Below are 20488 nucleotides of genomic sequence, written 5' to 3' on the forward strand. Positions count from 1 at the left end.
GGATGGAGAAGTGGGTTTAGCAGTTGCATTAATATTATAGGTGACCAGGTGATGGTCTGAAATGGGAAAAGGGCGACAAGTGAGGTCAGATATTGAGCAGAGGTAGGAAAATACCAGGTCGATGGAGTGTCCATCACGGTGAGTAGGGAATAGTGTGGATTGTGAGAGACTGAAGAAGGATGTGAGTGAAAGAAGTTTAGAGGCAGCAGGGGCAGATGGGTTGTCAATGGGAATGTTGAAGTCCCAAGAATTAGCAGGGTTGGTATATTTGTAGAGAGAAAGTGAGGAAGCCAGGCGGCAAAGTTGTCAATGAATTGGGAGGTCGGTCCTGGAGAGAGATAGATGGCTGCCACTCTAAGGGAGAGGGGGGAGAACAGGTGAATACAGTGGACTTTAAAAGAGGAGAAGGAGAGAGATGGGATTGGAGTTAGGTACTGATAAGTGCAGGAGGGGGAGAGCAAGATCCCAACATGTTTCTCACCTGGCCTAGGGGTATGGCTAAAGTGAAGACCACCATGTGTGAGAGCAGCAGTGGAAACGGTGTCAGAAGAAGATAGCCAGGTTTCAGTAATTGCTAAAAGGGTGAAAGCATTTGATATTAACAGGTCATGAATGGTTGTAAGATTGTTGCAGACAGAACAAGAGTGCACAAGTGAAAGGAGTGTGTGCTTTTGTTAAAGTTTCTATAAGGAGTGCGTGATTGGGTAATGGTGGGAATGTGGGTGGGCCTTGGATTTGGAGAGATGTCCCCTGATGCTAAAATCAGCAAGATGGAAAGTAAGAGTAGGTGACAGTGAGATTTATAGCAGTGGGGGTATTTCTGTGAGGTGGTGCAGTTTAGTGACATAGATTTTAAAATAGAAAGTAGTTCATGAGAGCTGAGGAAAGGAGAGAGGGGCCTATATAAACTGCATGTGGAGAAGGGTAAGGTATGAGCATGTGAGCATGCCTGTGGTATAGGCATGAGACTGTTAAAAAGAAAAGCAGTCCTGAAAACACAGAAGAATATTAAGTGCAAAAGATTGTTTTTGAAATGAAAATATTTAGCTTGCCTCAAATCTTCTTCAAATCATGTTCACTTCTTGCATAATTCTTAGTGCTGCCACTTAAAGATGGTCACTTAGACAGATGGGAACTTAGAGAGATGGAACTTAAATCGTGATTACAGAAAGAAGAATATATGAGTATTGCAAACGTGCAGTCACATTCTTAAAATAAATTTAAAAAACAGGCCTAAGGACACAATACAAGATTTGTACAATCACTCCTAAAGTTTACATACATATTAGAATATTATACTATACAATACATATACAGTTAACACTGTAAATACATATATCATTTACCCACAACCCCCCAGCTCCTGTAGGTGTATTATTGATATGTGTAATTCACTATTTTATTGTAGGAACAGGGCTTGAGTTTCTGCAAAGACGTCATTTACATAACACCTTTTTATGTAGGTGGTGATGCTGCTTTGAATATATATGGTCAGTATCAGAGAAGCATCGCCTCCCACTGAAATGTATGTTAAGACGCTTCTTGTCGATGCTGCCTTTAAACAGTACTGTCAGATCTTTTTAATATTTTGCCGGCTTTCTTGACATTGCAACGGACCTTTTGAATATTTTGCCGCATCAACAATGTTTTGAATGTTGGGGCCTTAGAGACAGAACACACAAAAGATCAGAACAGCAGAAATTACATATCTGCACACCATGACCTAGTTTACATTGAGAGTGTAAAGTTTGGAAACTGGTGGTAACATAGAAATTCTCTATAGACTTTAATAGAGATAAATGATTTTACCACCAGTTTCCATAAACCTCAGTGGAAACCACGCTCATTTTGGAAATTCAAACTTTAGTTAGGGAATAAGAGCTCATTTTATTGTAAACACCCCATAATACAGAGAACAATGTTCCTAGTATACTTGCGAGCTGCTAATAAGTTTCAGCATTTAAAGAGAGCTTTTATTTTGTATTGAATATAATTATTTTTAATTAAAAAGGAAGTACTGGGAGTATGACTTCAATGACATAGTTCCTAAATAATGCTTTATAGGATAGAATACAATATTAATTACTGTAAAAAGTAAATGAGTTTCAATGTAGAGTGTTATTTTTATACTAGACTATAAGGGTCAGATTACACTTAAGTGTTAATTGCGCTAGTGAGATTAGTAAACTGTTTTTGCTCTTGCGGTAACCTGATTAGCGCAAAAACCAGAAGTATTGTGTGCGTGTTCACATATTCCCCCATAGAAGTCAATGGGGGAAAAAAAGGGGGAAAAACCACCCCACTCTCACGCAAACACGATCGCATATTCTCAGCTGTAGTTTGTGCAGTGTAAAGAAAATCTAAAAGCTTTTGTGCACTGCCAGATTATTATTTTTTGAGAGCCAGATTAACAAATATTGACCTACCAAAAAATAATAATAATAATGACAACAATACAACTGTATCCATTGTTTTTTCAATCTGCAGAAGTAGGAAGAAAAGTTCCTATATAGATGTTAGACATTTGCATTCTCTGGTATTACTAAGTGGAGCGCAAATTTTGAAAAATCGATATTTTACGCTCCACTTGTGATCTAGAACTTAATTGTTTGTAATATTTTAAAATATTTTTTTCTCTGTGTGTCATTTAGATAAGATATAGCTGCAAATATTAAAAAAACATGAAACCCAATTTTTTCCCCACAATTTAGAAAGGGCATGCAATTTTAAACAACTTTCTAATTTACTTCAATTATCTACTTTGTTTCATTCGCTTGATGTCCTTTGCTGAAAAGAATATCTAGATAGGCTCAGTAGCTGCTGATTGGTGGCTACACATAGATGCCTCATGTTATTGGCTCACCCATGTGCATTGCTATTTCTTCAACAAAGGATATCTAAAGAATGAAGCAAATTAGATAATAGAAGTAAATTATTATGTTGTTTAAAATTGTATTCTATATCTGATTTATAAAATAAAAGTTTGGGGTTCAGTGTCCCTTTAATGTTCTCATATTGGTTGGATGTGTACCTTTCTGTGACTAACACCTGTGTAATAATCCTGTTACCCAGGTGGAGGTGGTATCCCTTCTGCTGCTGTGGCTGATGCCATGTTAGATGGGATTGTGGATTACGCCAGATCCAAATCGTCCCCTACATTAAAGACAGTGAAAGTTGTTATTTTTCAGCCGCAAATGTTAAATGACTTCTACACAAGTATGAAAAAGAAGGAGGAAATGGACCCGCCCAAGCAAGAATCATGGTTTAGTAGATTGACATGTAAGTATTCAGTATAACTTTCTTGATGGCTAATAAATTTGTTTAAAAAAGCAATAACATTTGGAAACATAAATATTGCATACTCCAAAGCTGAGCTGATGGTCTGCAAACGTTACTCCATTTCTAAATTCATCCTCTTTTAAAGCACTGTGAAGACCATACAATTAAAGGAAAATTACATATTGTGAGGTATTACTACATATTTACCAAACAAATAATTGTCTAACAGGGCTTGTACTAAAATGGAGAGCAACACTACATTAATATAAAAGATTCTGAGGTGGTGACTTCACAACATGCAGCATGATGATATTGCAGAGTCTACAGGCAGAAGCACATCCTCTCTTCGTGCGGTGGAGAAGGTTCTTAACTCAGATGTGCAGTGACTTGTTTTACTGGTTGCATGTACTTCTAGGATGTGGGAAATCACTGTGGAATGTAATGATCAATTGCCTTACTGAACATCAGTGAGGTTTTAAATGGAGGAAGGCTATCATAGAACCCCTATCCCCCCCCTTTATTTTACCTAGAGTGGTCAAAAGTCCATATACAGTAATTTGCAAGTGATCACCTTGGTAAAGTTTTTGACTTTACCCATTAAGCATCAGGGAGGTAATACCTATGTGAGTCTCAGGGGATATCCATGACAAAAGTAAAGTAGCATCTTATTGAACCTCATATATATGCAACAAAAACAGAATTTATGCTTACCTGATAAATTACTTTCTCCAACGGTGTGTCCGGTCCACGGCGTCATCCTTACTTGTGGGATATCTCTTCCCCAACAGGAAATGGCAAAGAGTCCCAGCAAAGCTGGCCATATAGTCCCTCCTAGGCTCCGCCCACCCCAGTCATTCGATCGACGGACAGGAGGAAATATATATAGGAGAAACCATATGGTACCGTGGTGACTGTAGTTAGAGAAAATAATTAATCAGACCTGATTAAAAAACCAGGGCGGGCCGTGAACCGGACACACCGTTGGAGAAAGTAATTTATCAGGTAAGCATAAATTCTGTTTTCTCCAACATTGGTGTGTCCGGTCCACGGCGTCATCCTTACTTGTGGGAACCAATACCAAAGCTTTAGGACACGGATGAAGGGAGGGAGCAAATCAGGTTACCTAAACGGAAGGCACCACAGCTTGCAAAACCTTTCTCCCAAAAATAGCCTCCGAAGAAGCAAAAGTATCAAATTTGTAAAATTTGGCAAAAGTGTGCAGTGAAGACCATGTCGCTGCCTTACATATCTGGTCAACAGAAGCCTCGTTCTTGAAGGCCCATGTGGAAGCCACAGCCCTAGTGGAGTGAGCTGTGATTCTTTCAGGAGACTGCCGTCCGGCAGTCTCATAAGCCAATCGGATGATGCTTTTAAGCCAAAATGAAAGAGAGGTAGAAGTCGCTTTTTGACCTCTCCTTTTACCAGAATAAACAACAAACAAGGAAGATGTTTGTCTGAAATCTTTTGTAGCCTCTAAATAGAATTTTAGAGCACGGACTACGTCCAAATTGTGTAACAAACGTTCCTTCTTTGAAACTGGATTCGGACATAAAGAAGGTACAACTATCTCCTGGTTAATATTTTTGTTAGAAACAACCTTAGGAAGAAAACCAGGCTTAGTACGCAAAACCACCTTATCTGCATGGAACACCAGATAGGGCGGAGAACACTGCAGAGCAGATAACTCTGAAACTCTTCTGGCAGAAGAAATTTCAACCAAAAACAAAACTTTCCAAGATAGTAACTTAATATCTATGGAATGTAAAGGTTCAAACGGAACCCCTTGAAGAACTGAAAGAACTAGATTTAGACTCCAGGGAGGAGTCAAAGGTCTGTAAACAGGCTTGATCCTAACCAGAGCCTGAACAAATGCTTGAACATCTGGCACAGCTGCCAGTCTTTTGTGTAGTAAGACAGATAAAGCAGAGATCTGTCCCTTTAGAGAACTTGCAGATAATCCTTTCTCCAAACCTTCTTGTAGAAAGGAGAGAATCTTAGGAATTTTTATCTTATTCCATGGGAATCCTTTGGATTCACACCAACAGATATATGTGAAAAAGTATGAAGGAATTGTTCAAAAATTACCAAAATTTCACCACAGTGTCTTAAAGCATTAAGAGTATTGCACACCAATTTTCAGAGCTTTAACCCTTAAAATAACGGAACCGGAGCCGTTTACAAATTTAACCCCTATACAGTCCCAGCTATAGCCTTTGCTGAGACCCAACCAAGCCCAGAGGGGAATACGATACCAATTGACGCCTTCTAGAAGCTTTTCCAGCAAATTTCAGATCCTCACACATGCATCTGCATGCCCTGCTCTCAAAAAACAACTGCGCAGTAATGGCGCGAAAATGAGGCTCAGTCTACAACTAGGAAGGCCCCCTGACTGGAAAAGGTGTCTAACATAGTGCCTGCCGTTTAATAAACGCTCCCCAAGTTTATAAATGCAAATTGTCAGCATAAATATGAATAAAATGCCCAAATAAAGCAATCGATTTAGCCCATAAAAATGTCTACCAGTTTTTTAGCCCATATTAAGCCCTTTATTCTGTTTGTTTGACTAAGAAAATGGCTTACCGGTCCCCATGAGGGGAAATGACAGCCTTCCAGCATTACATGGTCTTGTTAGAAATATGGCTAGTCATACCTTAAGCAGAAAAGTCTGCTAACTGTTTCCCCCAACTGAAGTTACTTCATCTCAACAGTCCTATGTGGAAACAGCAATCGATTTTAGTTACTGTCTGCTAAAATCATCTTCCTCTCACAAACAGAAATCTTCATCCTTTTCTGTTTCAGAGTAAATAGTACATACCAGCACTATTTTAAAATAACAAACACTTGATAGAAGAATAAAAACTACATTTAAACACCAAAAAAACTCTTAACCATCTCCGTGGAGATGTTGCCTGTGCAACGGCAAAGAGAATGACTGGGGTGGGCGGAGCCTAGGACGGACTATATGGCCAGCTTTGCTGGGACTCTTTGCCATTTCCTGTTGGGGAAGAGATATCCCACAAGTAAGGATGACGCCGTGGACCGGACACACCAATGTTGGAGAAATCATAGAGGTGTAGTAATCTGTCACCCCACACACACACACACACATAGACACAATACATAGTAAGTGATATGAGACCAACTATTAGAAAAATGCACTCTCCTATTAGTCTTTTGTCCTTCCAGCTGCCAGTTGACTATCATAATAATGACAAATAACTCATAAAATTGGTCCTATTTGTCTTGGATTCTAAGCCCATCATTTCCTATTGAGGATTGAAATATACCAGACATCTGCTCATTTAAATTATTATACTAATAATCGGCTTCAAGCAACTTGCTAAATTTGTTTTGTTTTTCTAATAGTTGGTGTCAGAACTCACATATACAGGTGGCCCTCGTTTTACAACGGTTCAATTTACACCGTTTCAGAATAACAACCTTTTTTTCCAGTCATGTGACTGCTATTGAAAAGCATTGAGAAGCAGTGCATTTATTAAAATAGCCAGTAGGTGGAGCTGTCCGCTTGTGTTGCAGCAAAGCCAAGCAAGCTGAAATTAATCAGTTTAACCAGACCTGAGCTATCGAGCAGATTTCAAAGGAACACAATCTTCCTGTCTATAAATCAGTCCAGATTGGAATGCATAGAAAGAACTGTTTGCAGAAAAATGCAAGTGAAGTCTGTGTTGTGTGATTTTTTTATTAGGTTTATAATGCTGTTTAGCAAATGTTTTTGTTCATTTAACTTAGTTTAATTATATATTCTGTGTTGTGTGATTATTTTATTAGGTTTATAATGTTGTTTAGCATTTAAAGTCTTCATTTTAAAGCTTTAAAAATAATGTATTAGGTGTTACATATGACAATTTTGAGAGGGGCCTGGAACCTATCTCCCTCACTCCCCATTGACTTACATTATAAACTGGGTTTCAATTTACAACGGTTTCGATTTACAACCATTCCTTCTGGAACCTAACCCCGGCGTAAACTGAGGGCTACCTGTACTTGTTTTCTGAGGAAATCAAAATTCACAAGTATCAAAATAAGTAAGAGACCTCAGTGAGTGTGAGAATAGGTGATATTATGTGAAAAGCTATATAGGATGCTTTATATGGATAGTATTTTGTTTTATTTTTTCCAATTTGTTTTTTTTTATTCTTTACATGCATTTTTACTGGGGGAGGAACATACATACACTATATTATCCAAATCAGTGGCGACTCTAGGAATAATATATAGGGGGGGCACATAAGATACCACAGTCAAAACTGGGGGGGGGGGCACTAATAATTTTCACCACTAAATCATACCACTGAAAATAAACTAAGTAAATATATAAATAAGATTCCAAAAATACCAGAGTAATGCGGTATGCAATGATACCTTTTTATTGTACTAACCTAATTACTTAAAAAACAAGCTTCCAAGTTTTCCTTTCTTCCTCAGGTATTGCTTCAGACCTGAGAAAGAGAGGAAAACTCTCAAAATATTTTCTTTATAGTTTAAATACACACACACAGACACATAAATAGACACACACATACATACACAGACACATAAATACACACACAAGTATACACACACAGAGATACATAGACACAGTTACACACGGTTAGTATCTCAGTATTGCAACATCTACCCCTCACACATAAAACTCTTTAATATGCTGGCAGTGCCACACCTATACATCTGACACAACTCTCTTGTCTATAAATGGAAGCTTGCAATACTGAGATACTAACTACTGAATATACCTGAGGTTTAGGTAGGGAAGTATAGAAATGCTGGAATTGCTCTACAGTAAGAGACTGACTGAGGTAGTTGCTATAGGCTGAACTTTGAGTATAATAGTGTAAGACATGCAGAGCTTGCTGTAGACTAGCTGAGGGAATATGTAAGAGTTCCATAGGCTGCTTTAGGTATTAAAATATAAATTCAGGCTCCTGCTGACTTGTGAGCAGCTGGCAGTTTAACAAGTTGTCACAATACATTTAACAAGTTTTAGCTAAGCTGAGCAACAATTATCCTGACTGATATGCACCACCAAATATAATCAATATTTCTTACAAAAACACAATTTGAAGTCCCTGTGTGTGTGTATTTGTATGTGTATGTATCTGATATACAGTACTTGTATGTCAGATGCTTAAGCACATATACTTTGCCTGCCCAATGCACCAGCATTCTTACTGGTTATTAGTAAGAGCGGTATCAAGATTTTAAAAGAGAAATTTCAAATATTTTATTTACATTGTCAATCTTCTTGCATGCATCTGTTCTTGTTTAGACGTTTTGTTACTAAATATTTATGTTTTTGTCTTCTGACCACAGCTGACTTATTTGATTATTTCAAAAGAAACCCTAAGTCAGAAGAAGAACTTAAAGTATTTGAATTGAATGAAAACATTGAGCCCGCTATTTTCCACATCTGCGGTGAAAACAATGATAGTGTGAAGAAGGCTTCATCTTGGCTCAGTGATCTTATAATAAAAGACCAGCAGGAGAACAAAATCACAGATGACTGGATTAGGGATTTTAAAGAGCAGGAGCATCAGAAGTTAACAGATCTTCAGAAGAAATTTCAAGTCTTAATTTCTTTTGATTCTCCCAATTGTACTATCACAGTTTCAGGTCTTACCAGAGATGTTTTCAAAGTATCCAATAAAATTCAAGAAATGACTAAGGAAATAAGAGATAAGAAAACCGAGGAGCGAGAAGCAGAACTCTGTAATAACTTGGTGGAGTGGCGATATCATAAAGGCTCACAATTTGGGTCCTTTAATGCATCTAAGAACTGGGAACTGGAAAAAGCCATGAAGGAAAATAGGCAAAGTGTTCATATTGACATTTTAGGTGTAAAACACACTGTTAATATGGAACTGAAAACTGCCTTTGATTCAAGTGGTAATTCAGTTACTATTGAACGAATCCTTAAACATGGTAAGTACCAATCATCTGTGTTTTGTTAACTTCCTTTGCAGTATTATGTGTGAAGGTATTTGAGTGTTCAACTGTTTTAGACTTTGGCATCTCAGTGGTTATATACCAGCTACAGTACCATTCTAAAAAGACAATGTAAAATCCCTTGAGAAGCAACTCTAATTGGTTGAACCAATTCTGTTTTATTTTTTAAAATATATTTAGTTTTTTAATCCTCTCTACCTATCCATTATCACTTTCAATCTTTCATTCAGTGAAAAAAGGTATTTTTTTCCATTTATTTTTCCCTGATGTGTATTTTTATATTAACTCTCGCCTAGATTTAGAGTTCTGCGTTAGCCGTCTAAAGCAGCGTTAAGGGGTCCTAACGCTGCTTTTTACAGCCCGCTGGTATTTAGAGTCAGCCCGGAAAGGGTCTAACGCTCACTTTCCAGCCACGACTTTTCCATACTGCAGATCCCCTTACGCCAATTGCGTATCCTATCTTTTCAATGGGATCTTCCTAACGCCGGTATTTAGACTCTTGGTTGAAGTGAGCGGTAGATCCTCTACCGACAAGACTCCATCCGCAGAAAAAAGTCAGTAGTTAAGAGCTTTCTGGGCTAACGCCGGTTCATAAAGCTCTTAACTATTGTGCTCTAAAGTACACTAACACCCATAAACTACCTATGTACCCCTAAACCGAGGTCCCCCCACATTGCCGCCACTATAATACATTTTTTTAACCCCTAATCTGCCGACCGCACACCGCCGCCACCTACATTATCCCTATGTACCCCTAATCTGCTGCCCCTAACATTGCCGACCCCTATATTATATTTATTAACCCCTAATCTGCCCCCCCCAACGTCGCCGCGACCTACCTACACTTATTAACCCCTAATCTGCCGACCGGACCTCGCCGCTACCCTAATAAATGTATTAACCCCTAAACTGCCTCACTCCCGCCTCAAAAACCCTATAATAAATAGTATTAACCCCTAATCTGCCCTCCCTAACATCGGCGACACCTAACTTCAAGTATTAACCCCTAATCTGCCGACCGGACCTCACCCCTACTCTAATAAATGTATTAAACCCTAAAGCTAAGTCTAACCCTAACACCCCCCTAAGTTAAATATAATTTTATTCTAACTAAATAAATTAACTCTTATTAAATAAAGTATTCCTATTTAAAGCTAAATACTTACCTGTGAAATAAACCCTAATATAGCTACAATATAACGAATAATTATATTGTAGCTATTTTAGGATTTATATTTATTTTACAGGCAACTTTGTATTTATTTTAACTAGGTACAATAGCTATTAAATAGTTATTTACTATTTAATAGCTACCTAGTTAAAATAATTACAAAACTATTTGTAAAATAAATCCTAACCTAAGTTACAATTAAACCTAGCACTACACTATCAATAAATAAATTAAATCAATTACATACAATTACATACAATTAAATAAACCAAACTAAATTACAAAAACAAACAAACACTAAATTACAAAAACAAAAAAAATTACAAGAATTTTAAGCTAATTACACCTACTCTAAGCCCCCTAATAAAATAACAAAGCCCCCAAAATAAAAAAATTCCCTACCCTAATCTAAATTAAAATAGTTAACAGCTCTATTACCTTACCAGCCCTTAAAAGGGCTTTTTGTGGGGCATGCCCCAAAGAAATCAGCTCTTTTGCCTGTAAAAAAACACAATACCACCCCCAACATTACAACCCACCACCCACATACCCCTACTCTAACCTAAACCCCCTTAAATAAACCTAACTCTACCCCCCTGAAGATCTCCCTACCTTGAGTCGTCTTCACTCAGCCGAGCAGCGATGGACCAAAAGAAGACATCCGGAGCGGCAGAAGTCTTCATCCTATCCGGGCAGAAGAGGACATCCGGACCGGCAAACATCTTCATCCAAGCGGCATCTTCTATCTTCATCCATCCGACGAGGAGCGGCTCCATCTTCAAGACCTCCGGCGCGGAACATCCTCTTCTACCGACGACTACCGACGAATGACGGTTCCTTTAAGTGATGTCATCCAAGATGGCGTCCCTCGAATTCCGATTGGCTGATGGGATTCTATCAGCCAATCAGAATTAAGGTAGGAAAAATCTGATTGGCTGATTGAATCAGCCAATCAGATTCAAGTTCAATCGGATTGGCTGATCCAATCAGCCAATCAGATTGAGCTCGCATTCTATTGGCTGTTCCGATCAGTGAGGACGACTCAAGGTAGGGAGATCTTCAGGGGGGGTAGAGTTAGGTTTATTTAAGGGGGGTTTGGGTTAGAGTAGGAATATGTGGGTGGTGGGTTGTAATGTTGGGGGGTGGTATTGTGTTTTTTTTTACAGGCAAAAGAGCTGATTTCTTTGGGGCATGCCCCGTAAAAAGCCCTTTTAAGGGCCGGTAAGATAATAGAGCTGTTAACTATTTTAATTTAGATTAGGGTAGGGAATTCTTTTTTTTTTTTTTTTTTTTTTTAATATTTTTATTGAGGTACTCAAAATAGGCTTACAAACAGTATAAGTATACAAAAAGGATAGATGTCATACAGTTAGTTGCTACAGAGTATTCAAGGTAACATATGCAATCCAGCTCAGTTTAACAACACTGTGATAAACCATCCATACAGTTCGGTATTAAAATAATACACAATTAGGGACATCAAAAGTAAAAAGTAGTGCCTATACAAAAGGGAATCTTCCCTGGCCAACACAGAAGGTCACTCTTGGACCTAAAACAAGGGAACATATCTGAAAGTACGGGTAGGTAAAATGAAATAGAGAGACCACTCTTGGATCTCACAGTTATGACCTCGAATTGTATCGCTTATTTTTCTATAGTGCTAAATTTAAATGTGATGGGTAGCGGATTCTAGAAATTACACCTTTATATGACTATTTTAGATACAGTGTGCTGAGAAGTACTGAGCTCTTCTGCCTTCTTACTGATCTTATGTATCGGTATAAGCCTGGCAAAGAATAATAGGTAACTAGGGAGGTTAGCTGTTTTAGTAGAAAAATCCTATATGTAATGTAGTTTATAAAGTTATAGCATTAACACATAATACTTTGCTAAGATGTACATAGCCTTGAGGGTAACTAAACTGTGGCGAACTATCAAGCTTAGTATCTAGTGAGTAAGAGGACCTAAAATGTACCCAAGCAAATATCTGTGCCTGTGCAAACCCCCAAGAGTTATATGGGCTGATGTCGTTACTATGTCCCTCATATGGTGATAGGCCTTGCCTCTACTGGATATAAGAAATATTAGGGTATAACCCATTTGCAGCTAGGGATGATTTGCATATCAACTAGTCATTGAATACAGAATAAGCCATTGCAGTGTGCCTCAAACTGTGGCCGATTGTAGTAAATTAGAACAAATCAAACTTACAGATGGATAACTCTGAATATTGACTGGTCATTAAGAGCTGAACAGTCTATGATGCCTCAACTCAAAACAAAAAAGTAGCTTTAACAGTGCAAAGTAATATATCCATTGTCTAGTGAACATATAAGTCATTAAAAATTTGCTAAGGAGAAAAAAAAGGGGGAAGCTGGTTAAATATTGGTCTCATGCTGAGACTTATATAATAAAGCCTGAAGTGGGCATACCCTGCAGTTATATAAGTAAATGCACTGAAATATGTACGGGTCAAAACCTGTGTGCTAGCTAAACTTAGCATTTACTAGAATCTGATGGGCTTATGAGTAACTATATTCTACAGGATAGCTAATTAGCGGATACTAAAAATTACACCTTTATATGACTTATTTAGATACAGTGTACTGAGAGGAACTGAGCTTTTCTGACTTCTTACTAAAATTATGTATCAGTATAAGTCTGGCCAGGAATAGTAGGTACCTTGGTAGGGTAGCTATTTTAGTAGAAAAAATCTTATATGTAGCGTAGCTTATAAAGTTATAGATATATATAGCCTGAGGATAGTTAAACTGTGGTCAAACTATTAAACATGATTACTAGTTAGTATGAGGACCCAAAATGTACCCAAGCATATATTAGTGCCTGTGCAAGCCCCCAAAAGATATATAGGCTGAAGTTATCACTGCACCCCTCATACAGTGAAACACCCAGCCTCTGCTGGAGATAGGAAGTATTAGGGTATATCCCGTTTACAGCTAGGAATGATTTACAAATCGGCCCGTCATTGGATACAAAGTAGGTCATTGCAATATGCCTCAAACTATACCCTATTGCAGTGAATTAGAACAAATCAAACTTACATATGAATAACTTTGCATATCAGCTGGACATTAAGAGCAAAGCAGACTATGATGACCCAACTCAAAATAAAAAAAGAGGTTTTAACTGTGCATAATAATATGGCTATTGTCTAGTGAAGTTGAGACTTATATAATAAAACCTTAAGTGGATACAACCTGCAGTTATACTATTAAATGCACTTAAATAGGCAAAGGTCAAAACCTATGTGTTAACTAAACTTAAATAGAGGCTGATGGGCTTATGAGTAACTATATTCAACAGGATAGCTAATTGTTGGGAACAGAGAAGCTATAGTCACTTATTTAGGGTTAATCCTTAATCAAATAGAAAGAGAGAGTTAAAGTGAAACATCAAACACAGAAATATATAGATACTCAAAACTAGACTAGATCATCAGGCAAGCAACCATCATAGAGTCCAGTATTTATAATGATCAACCGAAGGTATACATCTGTAGTTCAAACACATCTAAGTCCAGTATTTATAATGATCAACCGAAGGTATACATCTGTAGTTCAAACACATCTATCTATTTAGATGATGAGGTAATTTTAATGTGGTTCAACCGATCCCAAATCTCCATGATAGCTGACTCCCGGCAGCTGCTTTTGGGATGCTAAGCCCTATGCGTAGATATTGTGAGGACAGGACATAGGCAAACCAAGGTAATGGGTGACTCCTTTGGGTAATAGAGGTTAGTGATCTGAGTTCCAAAACGGCACTTGAAGCTTTAAGGTTAGAGAGCGGGTCGCGGAGCTGTACTTGTGGAGACGCAGTTTCCAGAGTTGTAGAGATGGGCATTCGGTTGTGAAAGCCGGTCACACTGTTATCTGACGACGGGCAATCGCCATCCAGCAAGCCGTGACCAGCACTGACCTCCAAACAGCGCTCGCCCGCCGCGTCGTCCCTTGCTAGAACAGCAAACACAGGGGAAGCAGTCAACTGCGGCAAATGCAGGTCTCCTTGTTCTTGTGCCCAATCACTGCTCGAAAGGGCAGGCAGCTGCCGCCGGGGCCCCGAAGCGGTGCAACCCCCCTTTGTCACAGTTGTAGGAGCTGATCGAGCAATGCCTTCAATTCTGTTCGTCACTGGTAAGGTAAATGCAGCCCGTAGATCCTCTGTGAATTTGACTTGGTAAGTACCCAAGAGTCTGCTTAGCTCGGCCATGAAATGATTAACTGCCGCCATTTCCATCTCGCTTAGTTATGTAGACAGGCTCCAGAGTAAAATGAACAGCAGAAAAAACATCCGTTTGTGGTATAATTGCAGCGTGTCACTTCTATTGATAGATCCGCTACCTATGTTTTATAATATGTCTGTGCTAGCGCTCTCTTGGCACTTTGAATTCAGCATGGTATGCTGCCTAACGACAAGGCCCAAGTGTGCCTCGCCGGGGGGTGAGCGAAAGGCCTCAACCTTACCAATTTGCTCCAGGTGCTCCAAGTCTTGTTAATCTCAACATCACTAGGCTCATCTGGTGTAGGATCTTTAAACTTTCAAAATTCTTGCTATGTGGCAGATAGATGTGCTGTCTGGAGTCTAATAGCAAGCAAATTTGTTTAGAAGACTGGAGCAGAGTAGTGTTGTGCGACCTATCATGGCCGCCTCCCGGAAGTTCCCCCCGGGTAGGGAATTCTTTTATTTTGGGGGGCTTTGTTATTTTATTAGGGGGCTTAGAGTAGGTGTAATTAGCTTAAAATTCTTGCAATCTTTTTTTATTTTTTGTAATTTAGTGTTTGTTTTTTTGTAATTTAGTTTAGTTTATTTAATTGTATGTAATTGATTTAATTTATTTATTGATAGTGTAGTGTTAGGTTTAATTGTAACTTAGGTTAGGTTTTATTTTAGAGGTAATTTTGTAATTATTTTAACTAGGTAGCTATTAAATAGTTAATAACTATTTAATAGCTATTGTACCTAGTTAAAATAAATACAAAGTTGCCTGTAAAATAAATATAAATTCTAAAATAGCTACAATATAATTATTCGTTATATTGTAGCTATATTAGGGTTTATTTCACAGGTAAGTATTTAGCTTTAAATAGGAATACTTTATTTAATAAGAGTTAATTTATTTCGTTAGAATAAAATTATATTTAATTTAGGGGGGTGTAAGGGTTAGGGTTAGACTTAGCTTTAGGGGTTAATACATTTATTAGAGTAGCGGCGAGGTCCGGTAGGCAGATTAGGGGTTAATACTTGAAGTTAGGTGTCGCCGATGTTAGGGAGGGCAGATTAGGGGTTAATACTATTTATTATAGGGTTTTTGAGGCGGGAGTGAGGCGGTTTAGGGGTTAATACATTTATTAGAGTGGCGGTGAGGTCCGGTCGGCAGATTAGGGGTTAATAAGTGTAGGTAAGGTAGCGGCGATGTTGGGGGGGGCAGATTAGGGGTTAATAAATATTATGTAGGTGTCGGCGATGTTAGGGGCAGCAGATTAGGGGTTCATAGGGATAATGTAGGTTGCGGCGGTGTACGGAGCGGAAGATTAGGGGTTAATAATATAATGCAGGTGTCAGCGATAGCGGGGGCAGAAGATTAGGGGTTAATAAGTATAAGGTTGGGGTGTTTAGACTCGGGGTACTTGTTAGGGTGTTAGGTGCAGACTTAGAAAGTGTTTCCCCATAGGAAACAATGGGGCTGCGTTAGGAGCTGAACGCTGTTTTTTTGCAGGTGTTAGGTTTTTTTCAGCCCAAACTGCCCCATTGTTTCCTATGGGGATATCGTGCATAAGCACATTTTTCCAGCTAGCCACTACCGTAAGCAACGCTGGTATTGAGGGTTGAAGTGGCAGTAAATATGCCTCTACTCTCCCTTTTTGGGGCCTAACGCAGACCTTCAGAGAACTCTCAATACCAGCATTATTTAAAAGGTGCGGAGGGAAAAAAACATGCGTAGCTAATGCACCCCTTTGGCCGCAAAACTCTAAATCTAGCCGTCTGTTAGTTGTTATCAATTACTTAGTTTATCAAATGAGTTTTTATTAATCTAATATCTGGGGGGGGGGGAATTTAAACTTGTCACAACTCAGAGATTTGTATCCATCCCTCATCAGATTTTTCTTTGGCGAGATCAGCTCCATTGAAATCATGGGATACCAGAATTACAAAAAATAATTAAAAACATTACTGAAAATAAAGCAATACACTTTAGAAGAAAGTCCACATTAACATGGTCAAAAAAGAAAAAAAGTTCAACACCATTAAAATAACAATAAATATGTGACAGCCAGTGTTCTCTCTAAGGCCACATTTTGTGAGCAGCCCAGCACTGAAACAGTTAATAAGGGAACCATAGTGTTTCCAAACTGCAGAATGGGGTTCCCTAATTAACTCACTGCTGCACCATTCACAAAGATGTGGGCATAGAGGGAACACTGGTGATAACCTCTCCACCTTTGTAATAGTGAGACCCATGGAATCATGAATTCATGTTAAGTAACGGTTTAGGTGAAAAAACATGCATTGATAACACTAAGATGCCCAACATAGAAGTTCTATTTTTTCAAATTTGCCAGACCACCAATACAAATACCATTTTACTAAGGGAGAATACGTTAACATAACAAAACAGACATGGACATTTTTTAAAATTACACCTAGTTACAGAACTTGTTTTGCAAACATGTTTTTTAAGTGTTGCAGTTTGTTGTTTTTCTGTGTTTGTAGCAGTCCTTGTTTGCTGTGTGAGACATCATGAATTGTGCCACTTAATACAGCTGTATTTTTTAATGGTAGGAATGCCCACTAATAATCACGCAGAACAGATAGTGGAAGTGAGCCTCAATGAATTATGAGTATGATCTCGCCTGAACAATGAAACACTTTGGCAGCATAACGAGTCCATTGTTTCTACAGATATCATTCTCTGCTTTTATCTATTACTTTTTTTTTCCTTAAATCTATTTCTATACCATACTGTGTTATAAAAATCCAACCACTATATTCATACTGATAACTGTATCACAACCCACATCCACATGATATATATATATTATTTTTTTTTAAAATAATCTTTTATTGAGATCCGTACAATAATAGCATAAATAAATACGACCAATAATATACAAGTGCAACTGACAATATGGCACTGATTTCATGTGTACAAAGGTATACAATCAGTCATATATTGCACAATAAATGTGTAAAATATCGTGGTCAGATACATTAAGGCAACTCATGTTTTACTATACTAGTCAGAAAAATCTAATTCAACAATGGCTAATACACTGGCCCTTTATGGACCAACTGATACAGGCAGATACAGGCATACTATGAGTGTGATAACCATAACAATAAAACAATCAATACTTAACAATATAATATATTAATGCTTCAGCGTGGTCAAACAGTGATAATAGAGAGTATTGCCTCATCCACCATCAGTCACAACCTCCTTATGCATGTCATATACACTATAGAAGGGGGAGAAAAAAAAAAATCATGAATGTAGGGGAAGGGAATTTTAAGTCTTGAATGGCCTGAGTAACATGTTTTGACCGTACAGTGATTGCCCAGGTACAGGACCAGATAAAGTTACACTCCGTACCCAATGGATGGAAAGAGGGATTCTTACCACCAAGTCAGCTAAGCCAACTTTCTATAAGAGTCCCACACTCGCCAGATGTTATGATAAAGCTCTAAGTTGCCTGTAAGTTTGGATGTGTAGATTTCCATGTCTCTGATAAACTCAACAATATCTATAATTTTAGATAGAGAAGGGGCTGTCGGCTGTTTCCAGTCTCTTTGTGACCATTAATAAGTAGATCAGTAAGGTTCTGTCTATAATTGTAAGTCTTGAAGTCCCATGGTGAAGGAGTCCCAGTGTTGGCCCCATAGACACGCTGATATTTAGGGAATGAAGTATGTTGAAAACTGATCTCCATATGCCTCTAATCTTAGGGCATTCCCACCAAATGTGTATTGGTGAGCCCAGTCTCCCACAGTCCCTTCAATACATGGGGGAGGACTTATAATACCTATATAATACAGTAGGGACAAGATGCCAGTGCACAGTGATTTTATAGTATAACTCCCACAAAGTTGCCCAGTGAAGGATCGTTTTAGCAGCCACCAGCTCCCTGAACCACGTAGTTGCATCAGAGATGGCATGCAGTTCTCTTTCTCAGGCTAAACGATTGTGTTTGGTAGGTACAGGAGAGGTAATTAAGATATGGTAATGAAAGGAAAGGGAGCCCCTAAGAGGTCTGCCCAACAACCATCTGTTTTCCCAATGGGTTTGTGGTCTAGGGCTATGTGCCTTCAGTCCCCATGATGACAAAAGACTAACAACTCAAAGGTTTTCAAAGTGTAAAGAGTCTGGTAACGCAAACAACTCCTTTGCGGTTGTAAAATCCAATAACTTATTGTCTCTATACAGTTCTGCAACCGGGAAATCAGCCGCTGCAGCCCATTTTGGGATATGTGTTTCGGACAGAGAAATAAGGCTAGTCCTCACCCTAAACATAGGTATAAGGTGTGGGGCCAAGCCCGGTAGCGCTCTTTTTGAGTCCCAATGTTTCAGGGCATCCAAAAGTATGGGATGAGTGATATGCAATCTAGCTATTAGGTAAGGAGGGATCCATGGTAGTTCAGACAACACCATCCCTTTAGGTAGCCAATATTGTTCTACTTCCTGCCAATGGAAGGCTGGTCGCCGGCATAGACCAGCCCATCAGCTGAGAGAGTCTAGCTGCATCATAATAAGACACAATGCTTGGATAATATAGTCCTCCTCTATCAATAGGTTTTTGCATAATGATTGCGTTAATACGCGTCTCTTGACCATCCATACATAAGATGAGATCATACTTTGAAGTTTATTTAAGATAGGTCTGGGAACAGTATAAGGTATGAACCGGAACAGGTAGGTAAGTTTGGGCAATAATGCCATTTTGACTGGAGCTATCCTACCCGTCCAAGAGAGCTCTCTGCATTCCCATCCCTGTAAAATTGCTTTGAATTCCACTAGTCGATCAGTGAAATTTGCTGAGATGACTGTGCTCAGGTCCAGGCTCAAAAAGACATACAAATGTTTAATTAAATTGTGGGACCACTGAAAAGGGTATTTATGTTGCAGTGTGACAAGATTCTGAGGGGGAACATGAAAGCACAATACTTCCGTTTTAGTGAGATTAAGTTTATACATACTATGGCCTCGCTTCCATTGAGTCGTTAAAAATGGAGCCGTAAGCTACCGAAGCGGACGACAGCTAAAAGTAATTTACGGCTCCATTTTAGTACCAGGTTTCCATTGAAAAGATTAGCGTGTTGCGCGCAGTCGCTCTTTTCGGCTGTACGTAAGTTTGCGTTGCCAACCGATGTCGGATTTGTCGAAAAGCGCGCCATAACAAGTGCATTGCCATGGTAACCCGACCTCTGTCTATAAGAATAACGGTTTGCGCCTGCGCTCTTTACCTGTGATCGCCTCTAGAGAGAAAGACACGGGAGCTAGTTGCGTTGGTAGGAGTTTTGGGTTTTTGAGAGTTAGTGGAGAGTTTGATATTTGATTTTCATATATTCTTATTGTAGGCCTCATATAATATTAGGAACACACACACACATCCATACATTAGTTAATTAACACACATTAGTTTATACACACAAATACACACACACACACACACACATACACACTTTTATTTGATACAAACACATTCACATTTTTTTTTTTCATTAACCCCCATATCCCCATCTTCCTTTATTACTCCTTTCATTAATCCCCTTATTCCACTTCCCATCCCCCCTTTGACTACCCTTCCCTTCCTCACTATATAACTTGTTTTTTTATATATATATTTTTCCCATCCTATTTTTTTTTTTTTAGATCCCATATTTTTTGGTTCATTTGACTATATAGCTCACCCCTTTCTTCATTTGCATCCCTTATTATTTTTCTATAATTTTGTTCTAATCCTCCTTAGTTTTTCCTTTTTCATTAACATCCCTTTGTTTATTTTCACCCCCACAATTTTTTTTTTTTGAGGGATATAGAATAGAGATAGTTAGGGT

At 38.5% G+C, this 20488-nt stretch overlaps 1 protein-coding gene across 1 annotated transcript in view; it reads left to right on the top strand.

The window, feature by feature from the left end:
• LOC128645218 (protein mono-ADP-ribosyltransferase PARP14) overlaps nt 1–20488 on the top strand; it is a 285203-nt gene that overhangs the window by 155742 nt on the left and 108973 nt on the right. The window contains exons 13-14 of the mRNA XM_053698043.1: nt 3073–3279; nt 8611–9219. Coding sequence (XP_053554018.1) covers nt 3073–3279; nt 8611–9219 — 816 coding nt within the window. The remainder of the gene's footprint in view (nt 1–3072; nt 3280–8610; nt 9220–20488) is intronic.

This window comes from Bombina bombina, chromosome 1 (assembly GCF_027579735.1).
Source record: "Bombina bombina isolate aBomBom1 chromosome 1, aBomBom1.pri, whole genome shotgun sequence".
Taxonomy (NCBI): domain Eukaryota; kingdom Metazoa; phylum Chordata; class Amphibia; order Anura; family Bombinatoridae; genus Bombina; species Bombina bombina.